At 47.6% G+C, this 24,320-nt stretch overlaps 7 protein-coding genes across 7 annotated transcripts; 3 read left to right on the top strand and 4 right to left on the bottom strand.

Annotated features, from left to right (window-relative positions):
* Positions 1–1,627, bottom strand: FMAN_06261 (uncharacterized protein; the record flags this gene model as incomplete). Its single annotated transcript, XM_041826982.1, has 3 exons — positions 1–318; positions 369–1,106; positions 1,157–1,627. 3 exons carry the CDS (start codon positions 1,625–1,627, stop codon positions 1–3), a joined length of 1,527 nt encoding a protein of 508 aa, XP_041677990.1.
* A 2,059-nt stretch (positions 1,628–3,686) lies between these two features.
* Positions 3,687–5,374, bottom strand: FMAN_06260 (uncharacterized protein; the record flags this gene model as incomplete). The annotated part of the gene is made up of 5 exons (XM_041826983.1): positions 3,687–4,322; positions 4,369–4,406; positions 4,456–4,526; positions 4,575–5,135; positions 5,187–5,374. 5 exons carry the CDS (start codon positions 5,372–5,374, stop codon positions 3,687–3,689), a joined length of 1,494 nt encoding a protein of 497 aa, XP_041677991.1.
* Positions 5,375–6,059: 685 nt separating this feature from the next.
* On the bottom strand, positions 6,060–6,692 carry FMAN_06259 (uncharacterized protein; the record flags this gene model as incomplete). Its single annotated transcript, XM_041826984.1, has 1 exon — positions 6,060–6,692. One exon carries the CDS (start codon positions 6,690–6,692, stop codon positions 6,060–6,062), a length of 633 nt encoding a protein of 210 aa, XP_041677992.1.
* Positions 6,693–8,037: 1,345 nt separating this feature from the next.
* On the top strand, positions 8,038–10,719 carry FMAN_06258 (uncharacterized protein; the record flags this gene model as incomplete). The annotated part of the gene is made up of 6 exons (XM_041826985.1): positions 8,038–8,199; positions 8,257–8,989; positions 9,149–9,364; positions 9,423–9,610; positions 9,665–10,150; positions 10,201–10,719. 6 exons carry the CDS (start codon positions 8,038–8,040, stop codon positions 10,717–10,719), a joined length of 2,304 nt encoding a protein of 767 aa, XP_041677993.1.
* A 398-nt stretch (positions 10,720–11,117) lies between these two features.
* On the top strand, positions 11,118–12,602 carry FMAN_06257 (uncharacterized protein; the record flags this gene model as incomplete). Its single annotated transcript, XM_041826986.1, has 4 exons — positions 11,118–11,479; positions 11,534–11,865; positions 11,918–12,382; positions 12,442–12,602. 4 exons carry the CDS (start codon positions 11,118–11,120, stop codon positions 12,600–12,602), a joined length of 1,320 nt encoding a protein of 439 aa, XP_041677994.1.
* Positions 12,603–12,780: 178 nt separating this feature from the next.
* FMAN_06256 (uncharacterized protein) lies at positions 12,781–15,291 on the bottom strand (the record flags this gene model as incomplete). Its single annotated transcript, XM_041826988.1, has 1 exon — positions 12,781–15,291. The coding sequence occupies one exon, from the start codon at positions 15,289–15,291 to the stop codon at positions 12,781–12,783; it is 2,511 nt and encodes an 836-aa protein (XP_041677995.1).
* Positions 15,292–16,206: 915 nt separating this feature from the next.
* On the top strand, positions 16,207–20,856 carry FMAN_06255 (uncharacterized protein; the record flags this gene model as incomplete). Its single annotated transcript, XM_041826989.1, has 2 exons — positions 16,207–20,047; positions 20,096–20,856. 2 exons carry the CDS (start codon positions 16,207–16,209, stop codon positions 20,854–20,856), a joined length of 4,602 nt encoding a protein of 1,533 aa, XP_041677996.1.
* Positions 20,857–24,320: the final 3,464 nt, after the last annotated feature.

A 24,320-nucleotide genomic window follows, 5' to 3' on the forward strand; every position in this document is an offset into this window, starting at 1 on the left:
TCAGATCAGGTATTTGAGGAAGACTGCCCATGCACTCGCGATGATAGCGACCAGAAGGCCAAAAGTCAAAGCAGTGAACCAAGGCTTCGACCTCCTGCGAGTTAAGGGATCTGCGTCACAATCCTCGATCACGGCTTCTTTCGCCTCACGTTGGACTCGCGTCATAGTCATCCCCTTTCCTAAAAGTTTGTAGTCGACGATGATATATGATACACCCAACACAAAAGCCCAAGCTTTGATGCCAATGGCAACAAGGAGAACCTTGTAGTAACCGTTGTCTTCGGTTCCATCTTGTAGAACACCAAAGATAACATCCATCTAGAGGTATTAGCTTGAGTACTTAATGTTTGGTCAGTCGCTGAGCTTACAATAGTTGAGCCTGAATTATTGAATGCTCTCCAAATACCAAAAGCAGTACCGATCTTGGTTTGATCAGCTACCAAGAGAGGTATGCAGATCTGCAATGGCATCGAGTTAATAACCCCCGCTAAGCTGGAGAAAACTAGGGCGACGGTAGGATGGACGTCCGTGAAGCCTAGGAGAGAACAAGCGATGATCCATAGGATCGGAGACGCGGCGACATAGTGAAATCGATGGCCATATTTATCTATAGCCAAGCCTAGCGCTGGACTCAGAACAATCGGAAGAATTCTCTGTGCTGTCGAGAGATAGCCAGCTACTTCCTCTGTATACCCCTTCAGGAATATGATGTCGGCCGAGCTGGTATTAAATCCACCCGCTGCGCCGCTCTGTAGCAATTGAGTGGCTGGTAGCATAAGATATGCCCAGGGCAGAGTCAACAAAAGTTCCCAGGAGAAGTTGCGCTTAATCGTCAGATGCTTCTCAGTGATTGCTGCGTCGCGACCTGGGGTTAACCGGTACTTTTTCGGGACCACAAATCGTTCGAAGCAAACGTATGAAATGTTCATAGCTAAAGAAAGTCCGCAAAAGACAACAGGGATCCAGAACGTCCAACCATACCAGCCCGTGCGATCTCGGATTGGGATGGCGACCATGCCAGAGACGAGGCCGACAGTGCTAGAAATGGCACTCTCTAGCCCAAACGCCAAGGCAAGCCCAGAAGCACCGAACCAATGGTAGAAGAACTTAACAACTATTAGTACTTTTCCATGTGATGTGCAAGAGAATAGAATACCTTTTGCGTTGCGGAATCTAAAACCGCAATACCAAAGCCCATGAGGACATGCCCAGAAACAAGCAACCTCCAAAGTCCGATTTGGACACCAACAGCCGCAACAACGGATCCGACAAGGATAAAACTTGTACAGAATAGCGTGACGATGTTAGGACCCCACCAGTCCAGGATCAGGCCTCCAACAATGGGGAAAATGGTGTTGACAAAAGCATCTGCACTGCTAATAACACCAAATTGAGTATTGCTGATGTCTAGTTCTTCTCGCAGAGTGTTCTTGAGTGGGCCTAGGGCTGAGCCTGTCCAGGTATGCCCTATTGGGAGGGCAACGACGAAGCAAAGTGCAGTCCATTTGTACTTGGCGGGAATCCGCAGGTGATTAAAGGCCGGGTTGCCCACTTCAGTGACGTTGATGTCAGTCATCACTGGTCTTTCGCCGTCTGGCACATCGTCCTTCATTGGGTTCTGATCCATGCTGTCCGGGGTTTGCAGGAGATTTAAAGAGCACGAAAATACAAAAGATTTATTGGACATTTTCTTTTCCTTATATACTTGCACTCTAGCAGCCAAACCCTTTGTGTCACCGACTTCGCCTGATTGGCAAATCCACCTCGTGGCAACTTTGACCTGTTTAAGCTTATCAGATGGAGCTTTTAGTGGAACAAGGTTGTGTCCATCGAGCTTGGCAGCTTGGCACGTGGGCTTAGACAATTGCCTCAACCCAAAGGATTGGTTGAAGAAGTATCCTTGACCGTATCTGGCAGGAGTTGTGAGACTTTTCGACTGGAGAACCCACCTTACGGGTTCTACTTGAGCCTCGCCAAACGCCAATGGACGCGAACCGTGCACCATAAGATTGATAAGTCGGGATACGAGAAACTCGAGCTAAAATTGTCTTATCTTAAGAGGAATTGATCCATGCGATCATCACTCAACGATTCACTCCGGACTCACCAGGTCAAGCCTAGAGTGTCCATTGCGTTATTCCCATCGATTCATTATCTGCCATTGCTTAACTCGGGCCGACATTGTTTGTGCTTTTTGAACGGCCGACAATCGTGATATTCTTGGGAACGAACATAATGTCATCATATAAGGTTACAACAGTCAATCAGGTAGATGCTTTCAAGGGAAGGGGGGAAAAACCCGCGATACCGAAGTAGAGTGAAGATGAACTTTTAAAAAGAAGAAGCCCATGAGGTGTGGACACTCACCCCTGCCATATATGGAGAGTGCGTCACGGAGGATCATTGATCCGTGATCGAGATTCGGATTTAACTACGCAGTTATCACGTGATATATTAAATTTGGTTTGTATGATTCTGTTGGCTTGGCTTAGGAGTTTACACGCCTCTGTAATTCAATAAGGAGTATAACATAGACTGATGGGCCATGATGATGATAAGAGCGACGTGGAATATGCGCCTGGTGCAAATATATCCCGGTGCATTATTTCAACGCTTTCGCGTGCTGCCAACGTCACAGATCTCATAACCAGCGGTGCTATATCACCCCCGCCTCGATTCTGCTGGGGCGATTCGTTATTTTGCTGTACCTGCGCTCTAGCTGTTTGGATCGTCGGCTTCTTTGACAGAGCTTCAGTAAGAAGAACTGAAACTGCGGTCAAGAGTGTCAGTACAATGCGCCAGGCTGTACAGTCGTTGGCCTGTACCTTCAATCCTCTATCCAAGTATTCGAAGGTCTTTTGCTCTTGGTCGTAAAACACCAGTCTCGCTGGGACGAGGCTGTAAAATTTAGCCTTGATGAGTGATTTGTCCATCTTTGGAGATTCGAGAACGTTGACAGTTCTTTCCAACCATGAACCAACGAGCGATTAATCTTTGTCGCATGTCCTGGTCGCCAACAAATTCTGCTTCGCTAGTCCTCATCTAATGCTTCTAACTTCAGACGGTCACCAAAGGCAATACGAAACTTTGAACAGGGACGATACAACAGCGGCATGAAGTGTTTTGAGTACAATGGGTGAAGACTATGTCGCATTTTTCAACTGTGGACGAGATGGAGGATGCAGTCGACTGCACAAGCATATGCAGCTGATTCCAAATCCGAACAATAGCTTTGCATCTTTCCTCGATGCTGATATGATGTCCCATTTCAATGGTTCTATAATCGCTTTGGACACTCGAAACATGGCGTAGACCACCTGGTTAACATTTACAACGACCTACTTAGAAAGGTTGCAGGAGTTGGCGAAGGACGATCTGAGCATGCTAGTAGCTCACCTTCTCATGCTGCGGTCCCACACAATTTCTTGCTCACGCAAAGATGAATTCTTGTACTGCCAAGGCGAAGAGCGGCTGTCAACAAAGAGGCTGGGGCGAATGCTATTGGAATAATGGTGTTATCGCTGTTGCAACCCAAGATGAGATCGACAACTGGCTCAGAATTGGACCAGCGACAGCTCTCGTAGAGCTTGGCGTGCCAAAGTAGAAGGTCTTCATTATAGAAAAAGAGGCACTCTTAGGGTTATATTTTGAGTTCCCTGTCATCATTATCATTTACGTCGTTCCCGTCACTTAGCCTCCCTCACCAACAAGCTACTGCCAGCCCCCTCATCAACACTAACACTCACGTAGCTGCCCGAAGTCGCCGTGGCCTTCCTATGATTCAGAGACCCATTCTTCTCAGCAATTTGAACAGGACCTCCAACACAGCCCTGACATGTCTGCATCTGCGACGCAGACAGCATGGTTCCAGCAATCCAATTATAAATGACCCATGCCGCTTGCAGAAACACAAGATCTGCAAGAAGGATGGCCAAGAGCATGACACCTGGACTCTTACTCTGCGGCACAGAACAGAGGTACTGCGAAACTATGGTAGCATTGTTGCAGCCCAGAGGTCCCATCTCACTAGCGAACCGGTCATAGGTTTCGTTTAGAAGAACAAGGTTCTTTTCCGTTGCTGGAATTGGTGCTCCTGGCTTTGGGATTTGGGCATAGCGCGAAGCTTGGCCCGTTAACGATGAGCCGTTAAGAAAAGAGCCGTTCTTGCGATTTGGATCATCGGGTGGAAGAATGGCGTATTGCAGATTCTTTTCATCCAGAAGCAGGTTGGGGGCGTTCTTGTTTCCGAGGTCAACCGCGATGAGGGAGTGAAGAATCCGTGTGTAGTGGAGGCTTTCCCAAACCACGGGGAGAAACTGATTCTGGGCTCTGTTAGTATTTGGAGTCACACGGTTGATATGAACTCACCTTTGGGTCGGTCTTTATGAAAGAGGTATCGTTGAGAGCTTCGGGTTGTTAGTATAGGGAAGCCTGGGTAGGAAGAAAGAAACTCACGTTCATTTTGGATGAACCCATCAGAGGAAAGAAACCAGCCAGCGAGGTTAAACAGTTTCGGGTCGCGAATGCTGACTCTTGTCAGGATATGAACATAATGTCCTTGGGAAATTACTTACTCCTTTATGTTTGGGTTCGTTGTGAATGTGATGCCTCCCGTCATCCAATATGAATCATCCCCTAGATCTTGGGTCTGCGACATGGTTGTCAGGATACCCGTGAAATAGATATTCAGCAACCTTGTTCCCCACCAGGTACTCGCATGAGTCTTGTAGTCATCTTCAATAACATAATCATATATGTGATCACTCTGACCAGTGTATTCAACACCAAGAGTAATGTTCACAAGGCCTTCACTTGTCATGACATTGCAAGAGGCTGTAGCGTCGGTGAATGTCGTGATCCAAGATAGCCACCAGCTTTTTGACGCCCTGGCATCTGATTTTCGGAGATTAATGTCGACTTTTGTTAGATAGCAATCTTCGAGAGTATTGTTCAAATATGCGATGGAAGGGTATGTCTTTCGAAAGTCTGAGTCATCGTCTGATGAGGTGAGAGCCTTGACGGAATATTGAAACCCAAGGTTGGTGGAGAAAACGCGATCACCGACAGACAAAATCTTGGGCTGGCATTTGACTTTCATATTGTTGTCCCAGTTCAGAGGGGCTTTCATGAACCACCTGCGCAAAATTATTATGATGCTAGTGAGAGCAGACGCTTTCTGCACCTACCGGATTGATTGAGTAGTTGTACCGTTAGGATCATCAGTGAAGATCGGCTTGAGATAAAATGCACTCGACGCGAGATTGATGATCGTAAACAGTACCATCAATATCAAACCGCCGGCGATAGCCACAGGAGTAAACCATCGAAACGGATAAGGTCTCGTGACGGGATATGAAAACCACGAGGAATGCATCGTGGCGGTTGAGCAGTTCTGCCCTGGTCACTCTGATGCCCAGAAATCAGGAAATGTGGGCATTTATCTACCTAAACCCGTCCATCCTTCGTAACATGGAGGATCATGATCCCTGCGATGGCTGACTTCTGAGGTGCAGGGTAAGCCCTTGAAGCTCGGTAATCCCCATGTCCGATTGGCTAAGAGGAGCCAAATTTAGCACGAGAAATCCTCGCGTCGCACTTTGACCAACTGCTAAGCCTTCTTTTGCTGCACTCCTCCTGCACCTAAGACTGATTCGCGTTTCATTGCTCCTTGTTATAACTGCCTAGCGAAAGCTTAGCATGTACCTATTAGTTCTTGAGCCAATGATTTGTGTGGCATTCTTATCCGCACTTACCACGAATCAGTACTTTTCTGGGAATCATCGGAGATAAGACACACAGCTACAGGTTAACACAATGACGAAGTGAAACAGTAGCCATCCTCATTTACTCATGTCCACAGCATTGAGATTCGATAAATGCTCAAGAGGCAATCACTACTTTTCACTACTTTACGCGTAAATGAAACTCAAATTCTTTACTCGGGCCACTGCATATTGCTATGTTGAGCTAACTTAACTAAGTAAACCCGAATATATTCGTTGGAATCCTGCCCTTAAGATCTCACAAACACTTCCTAGTTACAACTTGACTATGATGTCTTACATGCAACGTCCATACTGATCCATCCACTTGCTCTCCGCATTAGGAGAAGAATCAACCAGTCTCCAGCAAACAACCGTGTACCCAACTCGCTCAAGGACGCTAAAGTCCGGCTTCAGACATTGGAAGATATATGCAGGCGTAGTAGCAATCTTGAGCTGCTCAGGCTCCTGGTCATCAAACATGTGAACCAGACCAAAGCCGCTCTGACCCCGAGCAACAAAGTCGCTCTGCACAGCAACGACCTGAAGACAAAGGGATTCAGGGTGGTTGTACCAATCCGCTTCATCCAATATGCCCCAGTGGTTGCAGGGCTTCCCAAGCTCACAGTCCTGTGGAATCGAATGACAGATCATAAAGTTTCTCGCAACCGGGAACTGAGCAGCTTGTTGAACTTTACCAATGAAGGTGCGAGAAAAGGCTCGCCCGATTACAGGTTGCTTCCTGACTGCAGCATATCTTGGGTCGGCCTTGACATATACCTTGCTGAGGCGTGGGGTCTCGTCGTAGATTCCATCGGGAAGAAGGCGACGGGGTGCTCGAGTTTCGTCCCAGTCGTTGATAAGCGCCTCGTCACGGTCGACGAGACGTGCGAGGTTGGAAATGGTGCGGGTAGCCTTTGCAGAATCCATAGTATTGGTGGGATTTCGCTAAGTAAAGTAAACTGAGGGGCTTGTTGTTACCGAGAAAGGCTACTCTTGATGAAAGCAGAGGTCTGTCTCAAGATTGCCAAAGGTTGGTCGTAGGTTTAAGGGGTATAGCAAGTCTTGTAGTCAACGTCATAATTGTTTTGTTGTTGCGAGTTGATGAGGAATGAAGTGCATCTTCGGAGGATTAACTACATACTTATAGAAATAGAGGCTGTGATGTTCTGAAGGAAACAATGAACAGCTGCTGTTGTTCGTGAGCAAGCGATGCAAAGTTCAACTACTTGGTAACTTGTAAACGAGACGGGGTTAACAAGAACTGTGATAATGTTGAGGGGGTAAAGGCGCATGTTCAGTTGAACATACAATTGTACTCACTGTGATCATTACTCATCTTTATTTAGCATGTTTAACTAATTGGCTTAGGATAAACCTTGATAAAACGTGAACAAAGGCAGAATACGGACATTCTTCTACATGCCGTTCCAAACCAGGTTCATTTTCAACATTTGTGATCTAAAAGCCATACCTAGAATAAAAATCTGCAACATTCCAGATCCCTTGGAAGATATTTGAGAATAGAGGAGTTTGGACTTAGAGAATCCGCGTCATCTTAGGCGTGTCATCTGCCGTGGGTGGTTTACACCTCTGTCATGACGTTACTCAACCGACCGGTTTTAGGTCGATAGTAATCCAGAAACAATTCAATACTAAGTATTATGTTCAGCGGTTCTTGACTCTCTTCCAGCGCAAATAGGCACTATGCACCGGGAACGATCCGGATCGCGCCAGCGCCGTGATGTTGGATCGCGGACTGCCTATCATAATTTCTCTTGAGCATATTAGCGTGGCGCACCTAACTTCTCTCCCAAGCCTCCTTAGTGCCCAACTACACCCCCAATCTTTGATACCAGTTAAGCATCGAGGTTCTCGCCTATTTATACTGCTACCAGCAATGCAGGCCAGTTGACCGAGGACTGGCTTATTCGATGGAAGACATAATGAATAGAACAAATATATCTGCATTATTATCTAATTTATATAAATTTGAAACTACCTCTTATTTTATATATAAATAATAATTATAACCTTAATAAGAACTCAAAAGATCAAGTAATTATACTATGGGGTTAACTGCCAGTTAATTAGCAAACAGAGCACAGCCCCAACGACAGCATAGCATAGCCCTGCACATAGCATGGCACAGCCCCACAAATAGCACAGCACAGCCCTGTACTTTTGGTTAGCTAAATACCTTATAATTATTAAGATTTTTATCAGAACTTAATTATCAACTTCAAGAACACAGTATACCAACTTTTCTAAGCACATGTGCCGGGGACAAACGATTCACCATCTCAGTCTACTTGTTATCTGTTTTCAGCCTCAATTACATATGGATACGCTGGCCCCAGATAGGCTTGTCCCATTCGATTCATCTGAAGACCCCGACCTCGAATGGGTAGCATCGCCTGATTTCGCTGGTCCTGGTGTTAGTTCATCATCGACTATAATCACCCGGGCAGCTCCTTAACTAACTCTCTTCCAGGTTGTACTGAATTTTGGACTTACAGCGGCACTCTCATTACTTGTTGCCGCCGGCTCCTCCTTTCATGCCTGCAGCAGATCCTCATCATCTCGCCTGGCCGGTAAACATGGCCCCCTCCAGCAAATGGGTGTCGCTCTGCTTGACCAGAGTGCTGTGACAACCACAGCTATAGCTTTATCATCATTGATATCCTGGGAGATATCTTCCGCATTTACACGAAAGTCTGGTCAACTATACGTATCAATGGGCAGTGTCTCTGCTCTTATGCTCATGATCGGGATCACCTCTCCTAGCGTCAGACACCATGTCGTCGTTGCTTTGATGGCCCTGGAATCATTTGTCATTTCCACCTGTCTTGCCTTGAGTAACGAATCCGTTTCCGATGAGCTAATATGGCTAGAGAGAGGGAATATGCATCCACCCATTGGGACTGATCGCATGATTGAGCCGAAGCCTCTTTCTGAGTATCTAAGTCTTGCCAGCGATGCATTGGGCATACTACTCGTGCTTTTGTTAGGGTTTGGCACCATGGCTTCCTTGGGACGCAAGATATCCAGGACGATCCGTTTTGCTTGCTTCGCGCATGGTCTTGTTCGACTTGTCACAAATCTTTTTGCAATCAAGAAGCTCTTTACAGACTACAGACCCTACTTGCAAGACGATATATCGATTTGGTCATTTGGCCAGATAGTTCCTCTCGTAGGACTCGCGATCCCTATATGGTCTTTTGTTGGTATGTATCCCGATCTAGTCATCAAGTTACTATCCTTATTGCACTTCGCTTTCTCTAAAAGCATAGTTGTATAACAGCAAAAGATGCCATTATTTTCCATTTCTGATGACCAGGTATTCTTATACCATATTCCATTATTGATTGCTAACTACTACCTAGAGTCAAATATTCGTGGTCGTTCAACTGCGGAAGATCAAGACAGCAGTACACAGGAGGATCCATCCACATCAGACACTTTTGATTTGTTCCTTTCTATATCCCCTTTTGTCTACTTCTTTCGCAAAATCCCGCTTGTGGTATTTATATTTAGTTTTATCGCATTATCATTTGGTATCATCATCCTATCACGATGGTTCCAAGGCAACCATTCCCCTGGTAATATACTGCCTGTCTTAATATCGAATATCTCTAAACACTTACTCACAATCTATAGTGAGGCATATGCGTCCAACGGTAGCAAGAGCTTCATACTTACGCAACCTTATCCATTATACGACATGGGGCAACATCTCGCATGCCAGCCACGCTCCATCATCACTTTTAGGTCTCATTCCATGGCGGCTCCAGTGGAATAGAGAGAGCGCTGTTCCTCCGGGCTATCGGCGAATAAGCTGGACATGTGTGAGTCCTTTTTCTTCCTCTCTTTCTTCCACTGTATGCTCATCAGCATGGTAGTCATGTGGCCATAGTCTGGCAGCTAACTTCAGCAACTCTCATCCCCTCGCCTTAGCAGCCTTAGAAAACAAGCTTCATAGTTTGAAGAACTCCAACGCCACAGATGCTTCTCACCAATCATCCACCCCATCTACTTCAAGTATACAAGACACTCACTCAGCAATCTCCATTGCCAGCGGAGAATCCCCAAGTCAGCCCTCTCAAAGAAGGAAGACACAGTCGAATAACAACGGACGAGTCTCATCACGTCAAAATATCAGATCGTTAGATAATTCTGAGAGGGTTGGCGTACCCAAGTTTTTCGAACTCTGTGTTACTGTTGGAAAACACTCTGTTAGACTGGGCGAGATCAACATATCATCCGTTACAACAGATGGCCAGTTATTTAAAAAGATCTGGGATAGCTACCGAGAGATCAAGACATCAACCTTTGGAGCCACCATTAAAGGCTGGTTCTTTAAGCCCAGCGACGTCTTTTTTGTTCATGTCAGTTCTTCTTGAAATTCCTAGCTATATCAACTAACCTTGGCTCTTAGTTTGAGGTCATGGGCAGGCATAGAGTGGGCATCTACAGCAAACCAATGGAGATACCACCTGCCAAAGAGGTAGATGAGGGTCGATATCACTACTTTGAGTGTCCGATGCAGCCGCTGCCTCCAATGCCGGATCACATTTTCTTGCACTACTTGGAAGAGGCAAGACAAAAAACTGGCCGTCAAGATAACCCTGCAGCACACGCAGAAGACATTTTCCTATCTCGCCTACCTAAGAAGCTAGGATCTAGCATCTTCACGAGCAGCTCTGGTCTTGCCTCTGGAATTACGTATGGCTGGGGCGTGCATATAGTCGAACGACCGAGCGGCTGGGCTAAGAGCATGCTTGGTATATCGAGCGCACTGATATGCATTGCTGTGTTTGCTATTACCTGGCTGTGTGCTGATTTCGATAAAGCGATTGGCATAGGCCAATACATAACTGGAGTTCTGGCAATTGTAAATGCAGCAGTTTACTTTGCCTTACAAGATTATACCAGTCCGTTATCACGACGAGAGTAATTATTTATCATTATCTAGATAATAATGTATAGCTAATTAGCAAATTTTATATTTATTATGAAAATAACAGTTATGCAATTTAATAATCATTAATGAGTTATTATCCCTTAAGATTCAATAAGATTAGCTTCCTGGTTCAGCAGTTTTTACACTGCGTGACAGTCCGCACTCGGCAGCTTAGCAGAGTTCTGGCTATACACGTTGCATTGAGTTTTTTATCTGCCATGCAATTCTAAAAGGGTCCAAAACGCTATTTTTGTTTTTCCCTCCCACCCTCCTCACCTTTCTTTTGTTTATACGTTGGTGGTGTTTCTCGGGCGACCATCTCCGAGCTTCCGCCGATGCTTGCAAGCATCAAAACATCTCACCGATAACACAATTCAACACAGCGAGTCACCATGGCATCGCGCAGACACCTCGAAAATCTCCCACATCTTCTACCAAGGCTTGTAAATCGCTCTGTTCGTTCACTATCAGCCATTCCGAAATACCCGAATTCGGTGACGCGAAAGTCATCTACCCAAGTGGTGCCGAAGCCAGATTATGCGCATACGACTCTTGAGCATCCGCTTACGTGTCGAACAACTGCGTATGGCTTGATTGACCAGAATGTAAAAGTTGAAGAGGAGGAAATTCCCGGCTACGAGGCTTCGCGGTTTTATCCAGTCCAAATTGGAGAAGTCTTACAGGGCAGATATCAAGCGGTGACGAAGCTGGGCTATGGGAGCTCATCAACAATATGGCTCGCCAGAGACTTGCGGTAAGTGATGCACGAGGGAAGCAATCTTTCATACCCGGCTAATCGCATGTACAGGGACCGCAAATATGTCGCCCTCAAGATCTATGTACATACCTCCCGGCAGCACCGGGAACTTCCCGTGTATGAAATAATGTCACCAATACTCGCGAAATCCAATCATCCTGGGCGGAACAACATCAGACACCTTTTGGACTCTTTCGAGATCAGTGGTCCGGATGGCCGCCATAAAGTTTTAGTGATGCAACCCGCTCAGATGAGCCTCCGCGATTCCAAGCAAGTCTTTAGACCAGACGGCGGGTTCGATGAAAACTTTGTGAGAGGAGCCATTCAGGAGCTACTCAAGGCCCTCGACTTTATCCATAAGGAAGCACAACTAGTACACACAGGTCAGTCCCCGAATCTTTTTTTCCCCACTTGCAGAGTTGACACTCTTGAAAGATATACACCCAGGAAATCTGCTGCTCGGTCTAGACGATGATTCCCAGCTTGAACCGTTGGTAGATATGGAGCTCAAGTCACCCGTCCACCGGAAAAATGTCGCAGAGGGCCGAACCATATACCCCTCACGTTTGATGCGCCCAAAGCCAGGCCCCATGCTGTTATCAGATTTTGGTGAAGCCAGGACTGGAACTGGACCTTTTGCAGGCGATATCATGCCGATCCAGTATCGCGCGCCCGAGGTTATCATGTGCATTGCCTGGAACCGCCCAGTGGATATCTGGAGCGTTGGTCTAACAGCTTGGGACCTTCTTGGTCCGACCCGATTATTCACAACGAAAGATGAAGACGGAGACATGTACGACGCAGCACACCTCGCAGAGCTTATAGCGACACTTGGCCCACCACCCCAGGAATTTCTGCAACGCAATGTCGAGAGAGCATCTGACTTCTGGGACGACCAAGGTATGTCTGATAAGTTGAACATATATCTACTCCTAGTGATCACTAACGCATTGTAACAGGCAAGTGGCTTGGATTGGCACCTATTCCGAAAAGCCGTTCACTGGAAGAGCTTGAGACACGGCTCAAAGACAGCACGGGCTTCATTGCATTTCTGCGACGTGTTTTGACATGGATGCCTGAAGATAGACCTACTGCGAAGGAATTACTACAAGATCCGTGAGTCAGTGGAGAGGGCAGAAGCACATAGGACGCTGTAGCGTCGTATTCCAAAAGTGATGAGCGCTGGAGTGGTCAATTGAGGCTTGCACCCTATAAAGCACCAAGGGAACAAAGGAAGTATCAATGTACCTATCTATACTCGAATAGAACTGAAATAATCCACTACATCTAGAAAGCTATCACCATGCTTTGCCGGAAATCGACTTCTTCTTTGTAGCTCCTCTAAGCCTGCCAAAGAAATTCCCTCCCATGACCGCCGTCCTCGCCACAGTCTCATCCCTCTCCCTATGCCCCTCACATTTCCTCGGCGCCACCCGCCCCTGGCTCTCCCAATAGAACCTTGACACATCAAACTCATGATGCGTCCCCGGCGCCACACAAATAACCTTCTCCTTGGTAGCCTCCAGCTGCGGCCAACATGTATCACACCAATTACAGCCTGGAAACTCTTCCGACTTATTAGCGTTGGTAACTTGTATAATCTTTCCACAGAGCTTGTTCGAACAGCAGGCTGTTGAATCAATGGTAGGCCACCATTCGCGGAACGACGCCTTTTCGGATGTGATCATGGATGCTTTGCTCTTGAGCTCGAGTTGGGTGCAGATCTCGTTGCAGACGTGTGTCGCAAAGAAGAATTTGAAACCTTCTCTTCCGAGGTTTGTGTCTGCGAGTTTGAAGCGTTCTGGATCGAGAGTGTGAATAGCCGGGTCTGTGAGGACGTGCCCCACGCCTTGAAGATCGCAGACCAGAAAGCTTCCCCAGGATCTTTCGTAGGTGAAGTGTGAAAAGGCCTGTGCTGCCTTATTGAATTCATCGTCTGGGTTATCCTCGTTGACGTAGCTGCAGTTGTTGTTGTACTTGACATAATCGCCCTCGATGAAGGGTTCGAGGGAGATATAGTCGGTACCGGAATTGCCAGATTTACCTTTCAGGCATGATGTGACGATAAAGTCAATTGAATGCTTATCGCCTGTAAGAGCATTGAACTCTAGTGCGAACGCTTTGCAGAGAGCTTGACAGCGCATGTCCTCGGCAAGATGCGCAAGACGCTTTCCACCACGCTTGAACGACTTGACGACGTATGGGTTTGTAGAGTGTGTCGTCTTGGCGCAGTATGCAAGGCGTAGAGCGCCTTGAGCAAAGGGCATGCGACGCTTGTGGACATTGAGTTCCATGACACTCAACTTGATGTTGTCATCGTGAGCCATCATGTCATTCAGTGTACCAGAGCGGTGAACAACAGTATCTGGGCTGAAACCCTCGACAACGAGCTTATCCTCGAACCAGCTCTGGTCAGACCACTTCTTCTCCACATCTTCGAGGATTGCTTCGCTCTGCTTCTCGTTGAACTCATCATCTTCCGCTTCACCGATGGCGTCCAGATGAGACATTTGAGCAGTTTTTGTTCCCTTCTCACCAGTTCGAGAGGAAGACTCTGACATTCTAACGGCGGTGCGTGAAGCAGAGCTTGTAACGCTCTTGACTACCAGGTGCCGAAGGGCGCTGTACGTAGTGCCCAGCTCAGCTTCTTCAAATAGCAGACCACCTTTTGCAGTACCCTTGGAACTTGAACCAAGAACGCTGCTCCTTGGCCCTGAGTTTGCCTTCAATGCCTCCCGGTAGTGGGGGTTTGACTTTAGAAGCTTGCAGTCCGCCGACGCGGCGGCATATTCCTGGAGGAAAACGTACGCCATCTTGTCAGTCGCACTTAAAATCCGAAGAAGAGCGTAGTTGAGGTTCAGACCAATCATCTGCTTCAGAAGAGGTTGGTACTGAAGCTTATGGGGTTCGGTTCCAGGAGTGTAGTAATCATCGCTCTTCTCAGTCCAACTATGGAAGATATTCCCGTGTGGTGGAGCATCAGCGATGTGAATGATGCATCGGGTCTGGTTCTTCCAGGAAGCATTGATTGCTTGTTGGATACCACCTAGGACATCTTCGGGTGCATCACCGCCGCCCCGAGCTTTCAGCTTATCGATGAAACCTCTAACTTTCTCCACATCAGTAGTGAAGTCGATGAACTGAATGTGATTCTTATCACAGTGATCTTTGTAACTGACCACCGCAATCCTCACTTCTGCCTCATTATAGAACGTCTCGGTAATGTCCTGCATGATCTTCTTGACCTGTTCTTTAGCAGCAGCGATGAAGGGACCCATAGACGAAGTAGTATCCATAAGAAACAGCAGGTCCGTAGCACAAGCCGCCTTAAACATTCCCTCATTGGGAGTTCTCTTCATTTGGGCAGCAGCTTGAGCTTCCCGCTTGAGTTCAAGAACACGAAGTCTGGCTTCAGCGGCAGAAAGGCCTGTAAGGCCTGCCTCACGCTTGAGACGATCGTTTATGGCGCGCTCCTGCTGCATTGCGCGGCGGAGTTCATCGCGTTCGATCTCCATCTGGCGGAGACGTTCGCGGGTGCCAGAGGAGGTAGCGTTGGATGTTCCGGAGTCGCCGGGGGTTCGGAGACGTTGGAGAGCGCCGGCGATGGGCGGGACGGATCTGGGTTCATCGCTGCGACTTGGTGCTGCGCGGTCTCTGCTTGGGGGATAAGGAGGGAGGATGGTAGACGCTGAAGATGCACTGGATGCAGTGGAGGTTGCGGAGGAGGTGTCAGTCAGGGCACGAATATCTCGTGTCTCCCCATTACTTCCAGTAGAACCTGGTGGTGAGTATGGAGGAGGGGCGCTCATTTTGGTATGTATTGAGGAATTGGACTACTTGAAGAATATCGCTGCTCTGTATTGGAAGCAAGTATATATATTCAGCCCATCTCGACTTATGTTACTATTTCCATACCGTTACCGAAGTCGATCAACCTACTCCTCATTATCGCAATGCTAGGCTCTTTCGGCATCCTAGTGCGTCTTCTTCGCCCGATAAGGCTTCCTTCGCGCATCGACATATCAAGCGCAGCTCCACCGAAGCCCTCCATATAAACCGGGCGTTTCTCAGGCCTCAATTCCGCGCCATTATTTCCATTCCGCATAATCGGGTCCAATCACAGCCCCCGTTACCTTACCACTTTCAGCACTGATCGACACAGACTTCCCTGTTGGCTCAGATTGACCAATCAGATCCATGCACGAATCCGCCCTGTTCGAGGGTGTAGTCCTGGAAATGCCGTGTCTGCCTGATCTCATGGAGGCAGTGTTGTTTTGGTGGAGTCATGTCGGTCGCCCATACAGTTTGGACCTTGAGAATAGACATTACAGGGATCCACGCCCGATAGCAGTTAATTAATAACATTAGCCTTGGAGCTTGTGAACTGAGGTTCTGAGAATGCCTGGGGCGGGGTTCATCACCAGATACATAGCCAAGTTGCCCGAGTCAATCTACCTCCATCTGTCAGCCCATCATCCGGGGTTGCCTATCTTGGGATCACAAATAGAGCCTTATCGGTTATACGAGGCTGAATATTTGTAAATCATTGTGGTAAATCGTCGGTCTAGACTGTGCCGCATTTTCCTTGCTCATTATCGACCTCATCAGCCTCAACACCATCTTTTTCATTGCACTCTTCGCTTTCATCTGGGACCTGGCCTCAGTACGTTTCATGATTCTTCAATCGTCAACCACGTCTTCTGCTTGAACAACGAGAGTTCATCATGGCGGATACTCGTCGCGCAGAATGGTTCCTCTCCAAAGCCTCACTCCAACCCCCTCCCCGCCTGGGCCGTCTAACCGAACCACCCGCACAAGATTTCCTCCCATTTAGTACTACCAACCGCGATGCAGCCCGCCAGCTCCTCGTACAACAGAGAACCTCAGATCCCAACTACAAGCCTCCAGACCGACAAAAGCGACATCTCTTCCGTTCCAAAGAACAAAAGGCCGAAGCTTGCGATACTTCACAATGGAGCTTCACGAAGCATGAAGTTGCGAAAGCCTTCAATGCGCTACTAGCGCAAGAGGCACTTCCTCCGGCTGGCGTTGCGCAGGCTCTTTTGTTGCATACGACACTGACATCACTGGATGAACTTTGGGGTCACCTGAACGATGCGCACTTAGAGAAGAGGATGAAGAGGAACAGGATGAGCGAGATCTTGAACTTCGATTCAAACGGCATGACTTGGTTGGATACAGTGACGTCCCGTGACAACTTCAACTACGTTCACTTGTTGTGTCAAACACAAGCGAGCCAAGGAGTCTTGAATAGATCGTTTGGCATGGCCCTGTCCCGATCATCTCTCGAATCTATGAAGCTTCTACTGAGCTTCGGAGCAGTGGCCTCTGACTACCAAGATCTCATCAGTCAACATATACGAGCAAGGAATTTGGAGTTAGTGAGGCTTCTACTATCAGCGCCTAACTCTATGGCACCCTCGGATTGGAAGGCATGTCTTGAACAAGATTTCGCAAGGGCAGAAGCAGGAGAAGCATTGTCTCTCTCCTTCATTCTCTTGCTTCTATCTCACCGCCCGGAACTGGTCTCGGAGCCCTTTCTTCTTGGCGCACTAAGACTCCAGAGCTACCAAGCCACAGCTGTGATGCTGGGCTACGCATACTCCAATCAGGTCTTCTTCGCCATTCGTCACCAGGTCTGCGAAATCATTTCTCAATATCAGAATGGTAACCAGAGGCTAGCCTTCTTTACTCTTCTTTCCCATTCTGGTCTTGTTGGAGACAACCTGGTCACTCGAGAAGAACTTGTTAAGGAGGTTCTCGCTCGCCACTTACCACTTGTCAAGCTGCTTGTGTATGCCGGTGTCGCGGCTGATGTACCTCCACACAACGCTTTGAAATGGGCTGTCTCACAACTAGACTTTGACATCCTGGAAATTCTTAGACACGGGACACTGTCGTTGCCTGCATCCCAAGTACTGAGCTACCTGCCCGATAACATCCCAGAGCCTGACATGGTTCATTTCATGAACATGTTTGGCTCTATGGGTCTGGGAGGACAACAGCTTGACTCATGCCTAGTACGTGCTGCCCAGAGGAAGCAACAACACCTTGTCCAAACTCTGCTCCATTACGGTGCATCTGTTGAGGCTGAGGAGGCTGCTGCCATTCGCGCAGCTATCATATCTGTTGATTTATATGTGCTAAGCCTGCTTCTGCAAGGGCAGTGTGCGTCGGCTATACTTTCAACTCTTATCCCTACCGCCATGGAGATATCACCAAGAGCCATGAGGTTCGGGGTGATGCAATGTCTCATCAAGAAAGGCGTTGAAAGACAGTCACTCGGCACCGCTCTTCTACAGCTCCTGTCTGAAGAGGGTGATGTTGACTCCGATCTCACCAAGCTTCTTATCGACAATGGTGCGCCGCTTGATTGTACTCCGGACGTTGGTGCTTCACCGCTTGTACAGGTTGTAAACAAAGGAGATGTCACAGTCCTCAATATGCTATGCAGCGCGAAGCCCACAGCAGAGGCATTGGCTGCTACTCTTCCCGTTGCGTTCAACACCATTGCCGCTTTTGGCCACGTTGTTGCGCTTGAAATAATGACCCTTCTTCTCAAGCAGGGCGCCTCTGGTCCGCTACTGAACGAGACATTTCTCAAGGCAATCGCATCAGATGTCCCACTCAACTTTGTGCAATTGTTGACTGAGCACGGCGCTGATGTCAACTACTCGTCTGGCCAGGCTTTTGTGATGTCAATCGAGATGGACAAGTTTTCACTTCTGGAGCTACTGTGTTCTTCCTCTCCGCCAACCCAAGCAACAGTCACTGCTACGTTACCTAAGCTCATCGATACAAAGCACTACAGCCTCTCCAACATAGAACTCTTCCTGAGCGCTGCATCACGCGCCACCCCAAAACCATCTCTCACAAATACATACGCTCTTATCAAAGACCACCCACAACGATCAGAGCTGTTACCATGCCTATTGCGTCATGGTTTAGACATAAATGAGGAATCGGGTATGATTCTCTGCCTCGCTGTCCGAGAACACGACATGGACCTCATCAAGTCCATTCTTGCTCTCGACCCCAGCATCGCTACACTTTCCAACGCCTTTCGCGAGGCATGCCAAGTCGAGGATTCGGATAAGAAGCTTGATCTTATGGAACTTCTGCTAAAGAAGGTTTCTCCAGCTGAGATCGGACAGTCTAAGGCCCTGCTCCAAGAAACCCAAGCCGCTCTTGACGGAAATATGGATGGACTTTGGCTACTCCTCGGCCACAAAGCCAACGTCAACTTCAATAACGGTGAAGCTGTTCAAGCAGCTGCTTCAAATAGCGCAGGATACCCAATCATCCTCAACATGCTCCTCTCAGCTGGCGCTACAGATGCTACCGTCGAGGAGGCATTCGACGCTGCTAGTAACGCTGATACACCGGCAAGCATCAAAACTGGCATCTTTGGAAGTCTCTTTGCTTTCCACAAGGATATTTCAGTTGAGATTATATCTCGCGCTTTTGTCAAGGTTCTCGAAAGCCACCCTGACGATGAACATCTCTACAATTTGCTACTAGAGCATGGCGCTGGTGCTCAGATACAGCTTGCTACATTGGAGGCTGCGGCTGAGGCCTCTCCAGGTGGCCTCTTTCAGAAGCTTCTGCGACAGGTCTCCGACTCTACCATGCGTAATGATATTTTCGAGTATATCCGAATGCACACCACCATGTCGTCGATGGACAGACACCAGGCCTATGAGACCCTCTTGAAGCAAGGCATAGATAAGTCCCAGATGTCTGAAGCTCTTGTGGTGTCAATTCGTAACGAACCTACCAATCGGGAAATTCCTTTGTTGCTCCTCAACAATGGCGCCCAGGTCAACTATAAGAATAACGAAGCGTTCGCCGCGGCATTTCAGTCGCGCAACTTGGAGATGTTCGAACTCCTTTGCTGTTACCTCGTGAAAGGCGAGCATGACGAGGCAGCGAAGCTCGTCTTTGAGCATCCGTATCTACGAGAGAATCCCTGTGTCACAGTCGAACAGAGTGTTCGTGCGAATATCTACAAGAGTGTTCTAACCTGCAACATCGATCCGAAGAGTATCTACACCACGCTAGTTCACTTCCTCGACTCACCAGAGTCCAACCTTCCCATAGTGGAACTTCTTCTCGAGCATGGTGCTGATCCCAACGATGAGGATGGTCACTGTTTCTATCTCGCGGCACGACACAAAGAGGAATCTCACTTCCGAGCTCTGTGCAAACACGCTGACCTATCCGTTGTGCTGCCCACGATTTCACGCCGTATTGTGAAAGAGCACAACGTGACAAGGTGGTTCAAGATCTGTCTAGAGATGCAACCATCCCAAATTGCCGGACTGTCAGACCAGCTTTTGTATCAGTGTATACGCAAATTTCCAACCGGCACTGACTGTCTGGATGTACTGTTGGGTGCGGGCTTATCGCCGTCTGCGACGATTACCTATCGTCTTCATAAGAACTGGGAGGAGGAGGAGATTTCGTTGCTTATGTGGTGTCTTGTATCCCCATTAAAAACCGGGAACAATGTTATTCTTGAGTTGTTGAAACACGGAAGCAAGGGTAGGTTCAACCTCCGAGGCCCAATGACTAGTGCTAATTGTATGACAGCTTTGCCAGACTATGTAACCCCTGACTCCAAGATACCCACCATCTTTCTCACACTCCTCAACAAATCACGAGCTCCCGTTCTAGAAGCTTTACTCAAGCTTGATGGCACCGACGTTCTCAACCAAACCATCTCCGGGTCAAAGTTCAGCTCCCTAGCTTCATATCCGAAGAAGCCCAAACTTGAGTTCACAGCTCTCTTCGAAGACGAGGACGAGATCGCGCCACGTGAAGCATCGCTCTTCCTTGGCAATCTTGACGCCTTCAAGTTACTCAACAGTAACATGCTCCCCGATGACGGCACGCTTCATCTAGCAGCTCTACTGGCCCTGCCTGACTTCACAGACTGGCTTCTCTCAACCCATGAGCCAAACTACGAGGAAGAAAACTTTGGCTTCATGGTTCCCCTGGCACTAACATGCTACTCCAAGCCCTTCCCATGGTGTAAAGTTGCCAACGAGGAACAAGAGTGGTTCTCTCGCCTAGAAGAGACCATCAAGATTCTGATCCCAAAGACATTGTCTAGTTGGAGGTACCGGCAGAAGCTTCCCCTGCATCTTGCGCTGGAGAATGGCAGCCAGGTTACTATGGCTATGCTGAACGTGCTGAATGCGAGGGGTATTGGAAATAGAGATAAGTACTTGTATACGGACAAAACGGGCATGCAGTACTCGCCTTGTGAGTATGTTGAGGTGTTTGTAGAGGTTGATGATGAGGACAAGATGAAACTGGTCAAGATTCTTCAGGAGCATGGATTAAACTGACGACGAATTATCTATCTGTTTTTTATATCTATTTATTATACTTTATATACCCCGACTTTTACATTAAAAAATCGGTAACTATTTAATTGGCATTCAGGCACCAAGATAATGCGTGATAGATAGTTTGTTTGGGAGAGGGGCGATATGCTGCACTGTATCGATGTCGAGAATGATCTTGTCGCCACACCAGGATCGATACGGTCCCATTACCAAGTCACCGGGTCTGAAACGTGCAGAGTTGGACTTGAGAACTTCGCCGATCACTCCAGAATGCATGGGTCGCCGATCTTGATGGCAGGGACGTACATCCTGTCCTCATCAACTGTGAAGCCGATGAAAGAACGAAGGCCGGCATCGTTGGAGATTTAAAGGACCTTGACCAGAATTGGTACTTCTTTGAGAGGTGGAAGCTGGATAGTATCTAGTCGAAATGTCGGGTTCGGGCCGTCTATTAATGGTGTTCCCTGTCTTGTTGGCGAAGACCTAGACTTTAGCTTCGGTATAATCAGTCATGTTGATGTTAGTGAGAAAATAGAACTTGAAGATCAAGACTACTTCCTTGGGATTATGGTAACAAGGCCCTGTCTTTAGGGAAATCTCTTCATCGAGTCTCCACTCGTACTGGAGTATCGGCTGTGGACCATTGACGATGTAGTGAGGCACAAGCTAGAGTAATTATAAACTAAATGCCAGGATTACGATGGGATCTTCTGATACCGGACACGAGGAGCTAATATTCGGAGAGTTGCTGGAATATAGTTAAGGAACAAGACGTCATGCCATTGTCTGTAAATAGATATTCAATACGTGGAAATATCATTCTTTTTCATGGATCTCAACTACTGACGTTGCTCAATATGAGCTTTGTATTTTCCCCATGTTTCACTCACAGAAATTCTGTCAGTCACATGTTCGTGATGTGCAACAGCCAGCTGCATTTCCCCTGTTAGCTATATTGATAGAGAAAGCTGTCGCTAGGAAGCCGACTCTGGCGCGGTATCGTGTGACAAAGACCATGTGGAATCGTTCACAAAGGAAAACGACTGAATTAGAGCTCTTCGGCTTTTCTATGCTTAGTGTGCTTCATACCATTGGCTTCCCATTTCGTCGTCGTCTTCTTCGTCTTCTTCCAATCATCTAGCTCCAGAGTATCCCGATGCACCTCCTATCTTTAGCCTGGCATCTTAATCCATGCTCCATCCTCTGGGAACACTGAGTATTATTTTGGTGGTCTACCTTTCGGGGCTTGTTCCAGTGCCAACACCGCTTGATGATATTCAATTCTCCGTGCCTGCTCGCACCTGTTGCAGAACTCTTTCTCAAAAGACTCCTTTTCGCATTTGCCACACTTATTGCACATCATTGGAAGTGCGCTGAGAATACTGATCTCAGAGTCTCTCAGAGAGTCTTGTTTCTCGTAGTGCTCGCTGCACACAATTGCAGGATACATAGCGCGTTTGGCACAAACGATGCAGTAATGGTTTGGTGGATGGTCCATGGCTCCGCTTGCTTGAAGGCGGGGGACCCTATCACAACTGATACAAGTTGGTCCGGATAGAGGGCGTTTCAGAACTCGCAAGCACCCTAAGCAAAAGCGGTCTTGGAATAAAGTTGGAATGTACCAGGATGGGGGAGTGGGAGGCCCCGGTGTTTGATCAGACGTACCGGGATCATCGGTGTTATCATTTGTGACCACTGGAGTAGGCCATCTATATGGCATTTGCGGCCGTGGGTAGTTCTGATTCGGCTCCGGGGGATTGGGAAAGCGATTGACTATTTCCGTCTCTTTCCCCTTGCCCTTGTCTTGGCTGCCTTGGCCATAGCCGTATTCTTCGTTGGAAGTCATGTTGAAGTCTGCGATTCTTATGACGATATGTTTTAATTTATGGGAGTTGAGTAGAGGGTCTATTATGTCTTAGTAAGAAGTGTATATTGTCATGTGAATGCTCATGTCCCAGCATTTCAAGTGAACCGTCTGCGAGCATATATACCTTCTTGCTGCGGACATTCGTAGGCGAAGAGCCGTCCAAACAACTACTTTTCACAGCAGTCAAACTATGACTGATCTAGTGCTTGAAGATTTATGGTAGTGATTGAGTGTCGATAGACTGCTCTTGTTCATGCACGTCACTTCAGCGCCCCTAAATCGTTTTGTCTTGACTGACAAACCGCGAGTTAGCATCTTCCAGTGCTTAACAGTCCTCTCGTGCATGGCAACATGTGGCTCTTGTTGTTGATTTGACCAATGTATTTACATTGGGTAATTGTGTGGGCGGTTAGTTCGTTGCCTGAACTGTGTTTATGAGTATTGAGCACATAAACCTGGCAGCTGATGCTTATATCACGCGTCCAACTGCAATTCCTCACGCTTTAACAATTAAAGAGTCTTCTAATGGTCGAGAAACTAGCTGATTCAATTAAGTGGCTATGAATACTGTTCAAGAGGTGTCCCTGTGCATAACGACATTCCTAAAATCTTATCGTCAGGACCAACCATACTCCGAACTACTTTCTTGATTGATAATAAGCGGCAGCCTTATTGATGCAATGTTGACATTGCTTATCTTTAGCCACGGGATCCCTCCGTTTGCACGAATAGCACTTGCCCCTTTCTTTTGCTTTGTTTTGCTTCGCTATATTCCCTGCCAGGTGATGCTCACACTGTGTCCTTCCTGGGGCAGCGGGGCGACCACATTCTGGGCACATCCCGTTTCTTTTTCTTTCTTCTCTCACCATTCTATCCCTCTCCCGTTCTTCATCCCTGTTGGATGGAGGGGCTTGGCGACCTACAGGATAGGACATAGGTTGTTGTATGTGTGTTTGGGTTGTTTGACTGCCACTGGGTCCAGGTCCCGGATCTTGAGGGGCTTGCGGATAGTAGTTGGGAGGCTGTGCACTGTAGCCGACACCTGGATATCCTCGAGAGCTTTCTCCCTGATTATAAGTCCTGTTTTCCAAAGCTACCCTTCTCAAATCCTCTTTTCGATTGGGGTTTTGATAGGTCCTCCTCAGAGGAGCTGGGTTATGTGGTAACCCGGGTATAGAATGACTGCTAGGGCTGTTCAAAAGATTCATTGGGACGGTTCCTGTTGTGTGAATTATTGGCTCATTTGGATTCGAGTAACTGCCTGTTTGGTAGGGAGCAAGGTTTTGGGGCTGGCTGCTGTTGCTGGCCCACTGATTGTTCTGCGCAGCTTGAGCTCGGCGAGCTTGCTCATCATTGTTATATGACATTGTGTTGATTTTCGATAACGTACATGATAAGCGAGTGTTACAAACAAGCGAGTGTTACAAAAATCTTAACCCTTGAGACAGGAATCGTCATGAGAACACAACAAATCACGCAATCAAGTAAAACTAATCGCTTTCCTCTTCTCCAGACATCGAAACAACTATTTGACACGTTCTCGCATTATGCCCTACCTTGCCGCACGTTCCACAGTTCCTTTCCTTTACTTGCGCCG

The sequence above is a fragment of the Fusarium mangiferae genome (genome assembly GCF_900044065.1).
Source record: "Fusarium mangiferae strain MRC7560 genome assembly, contig: FMAN_scaffold002, whole genome shotgun sequence".
In the NCBI taxonomy this organism is placed as follows: Eukaryota; Fungi; Ascomycota; class Sordariomycetes; order Hypocreales; family Nectriaceae; genus Fusarium; species Fusarium mangiferae.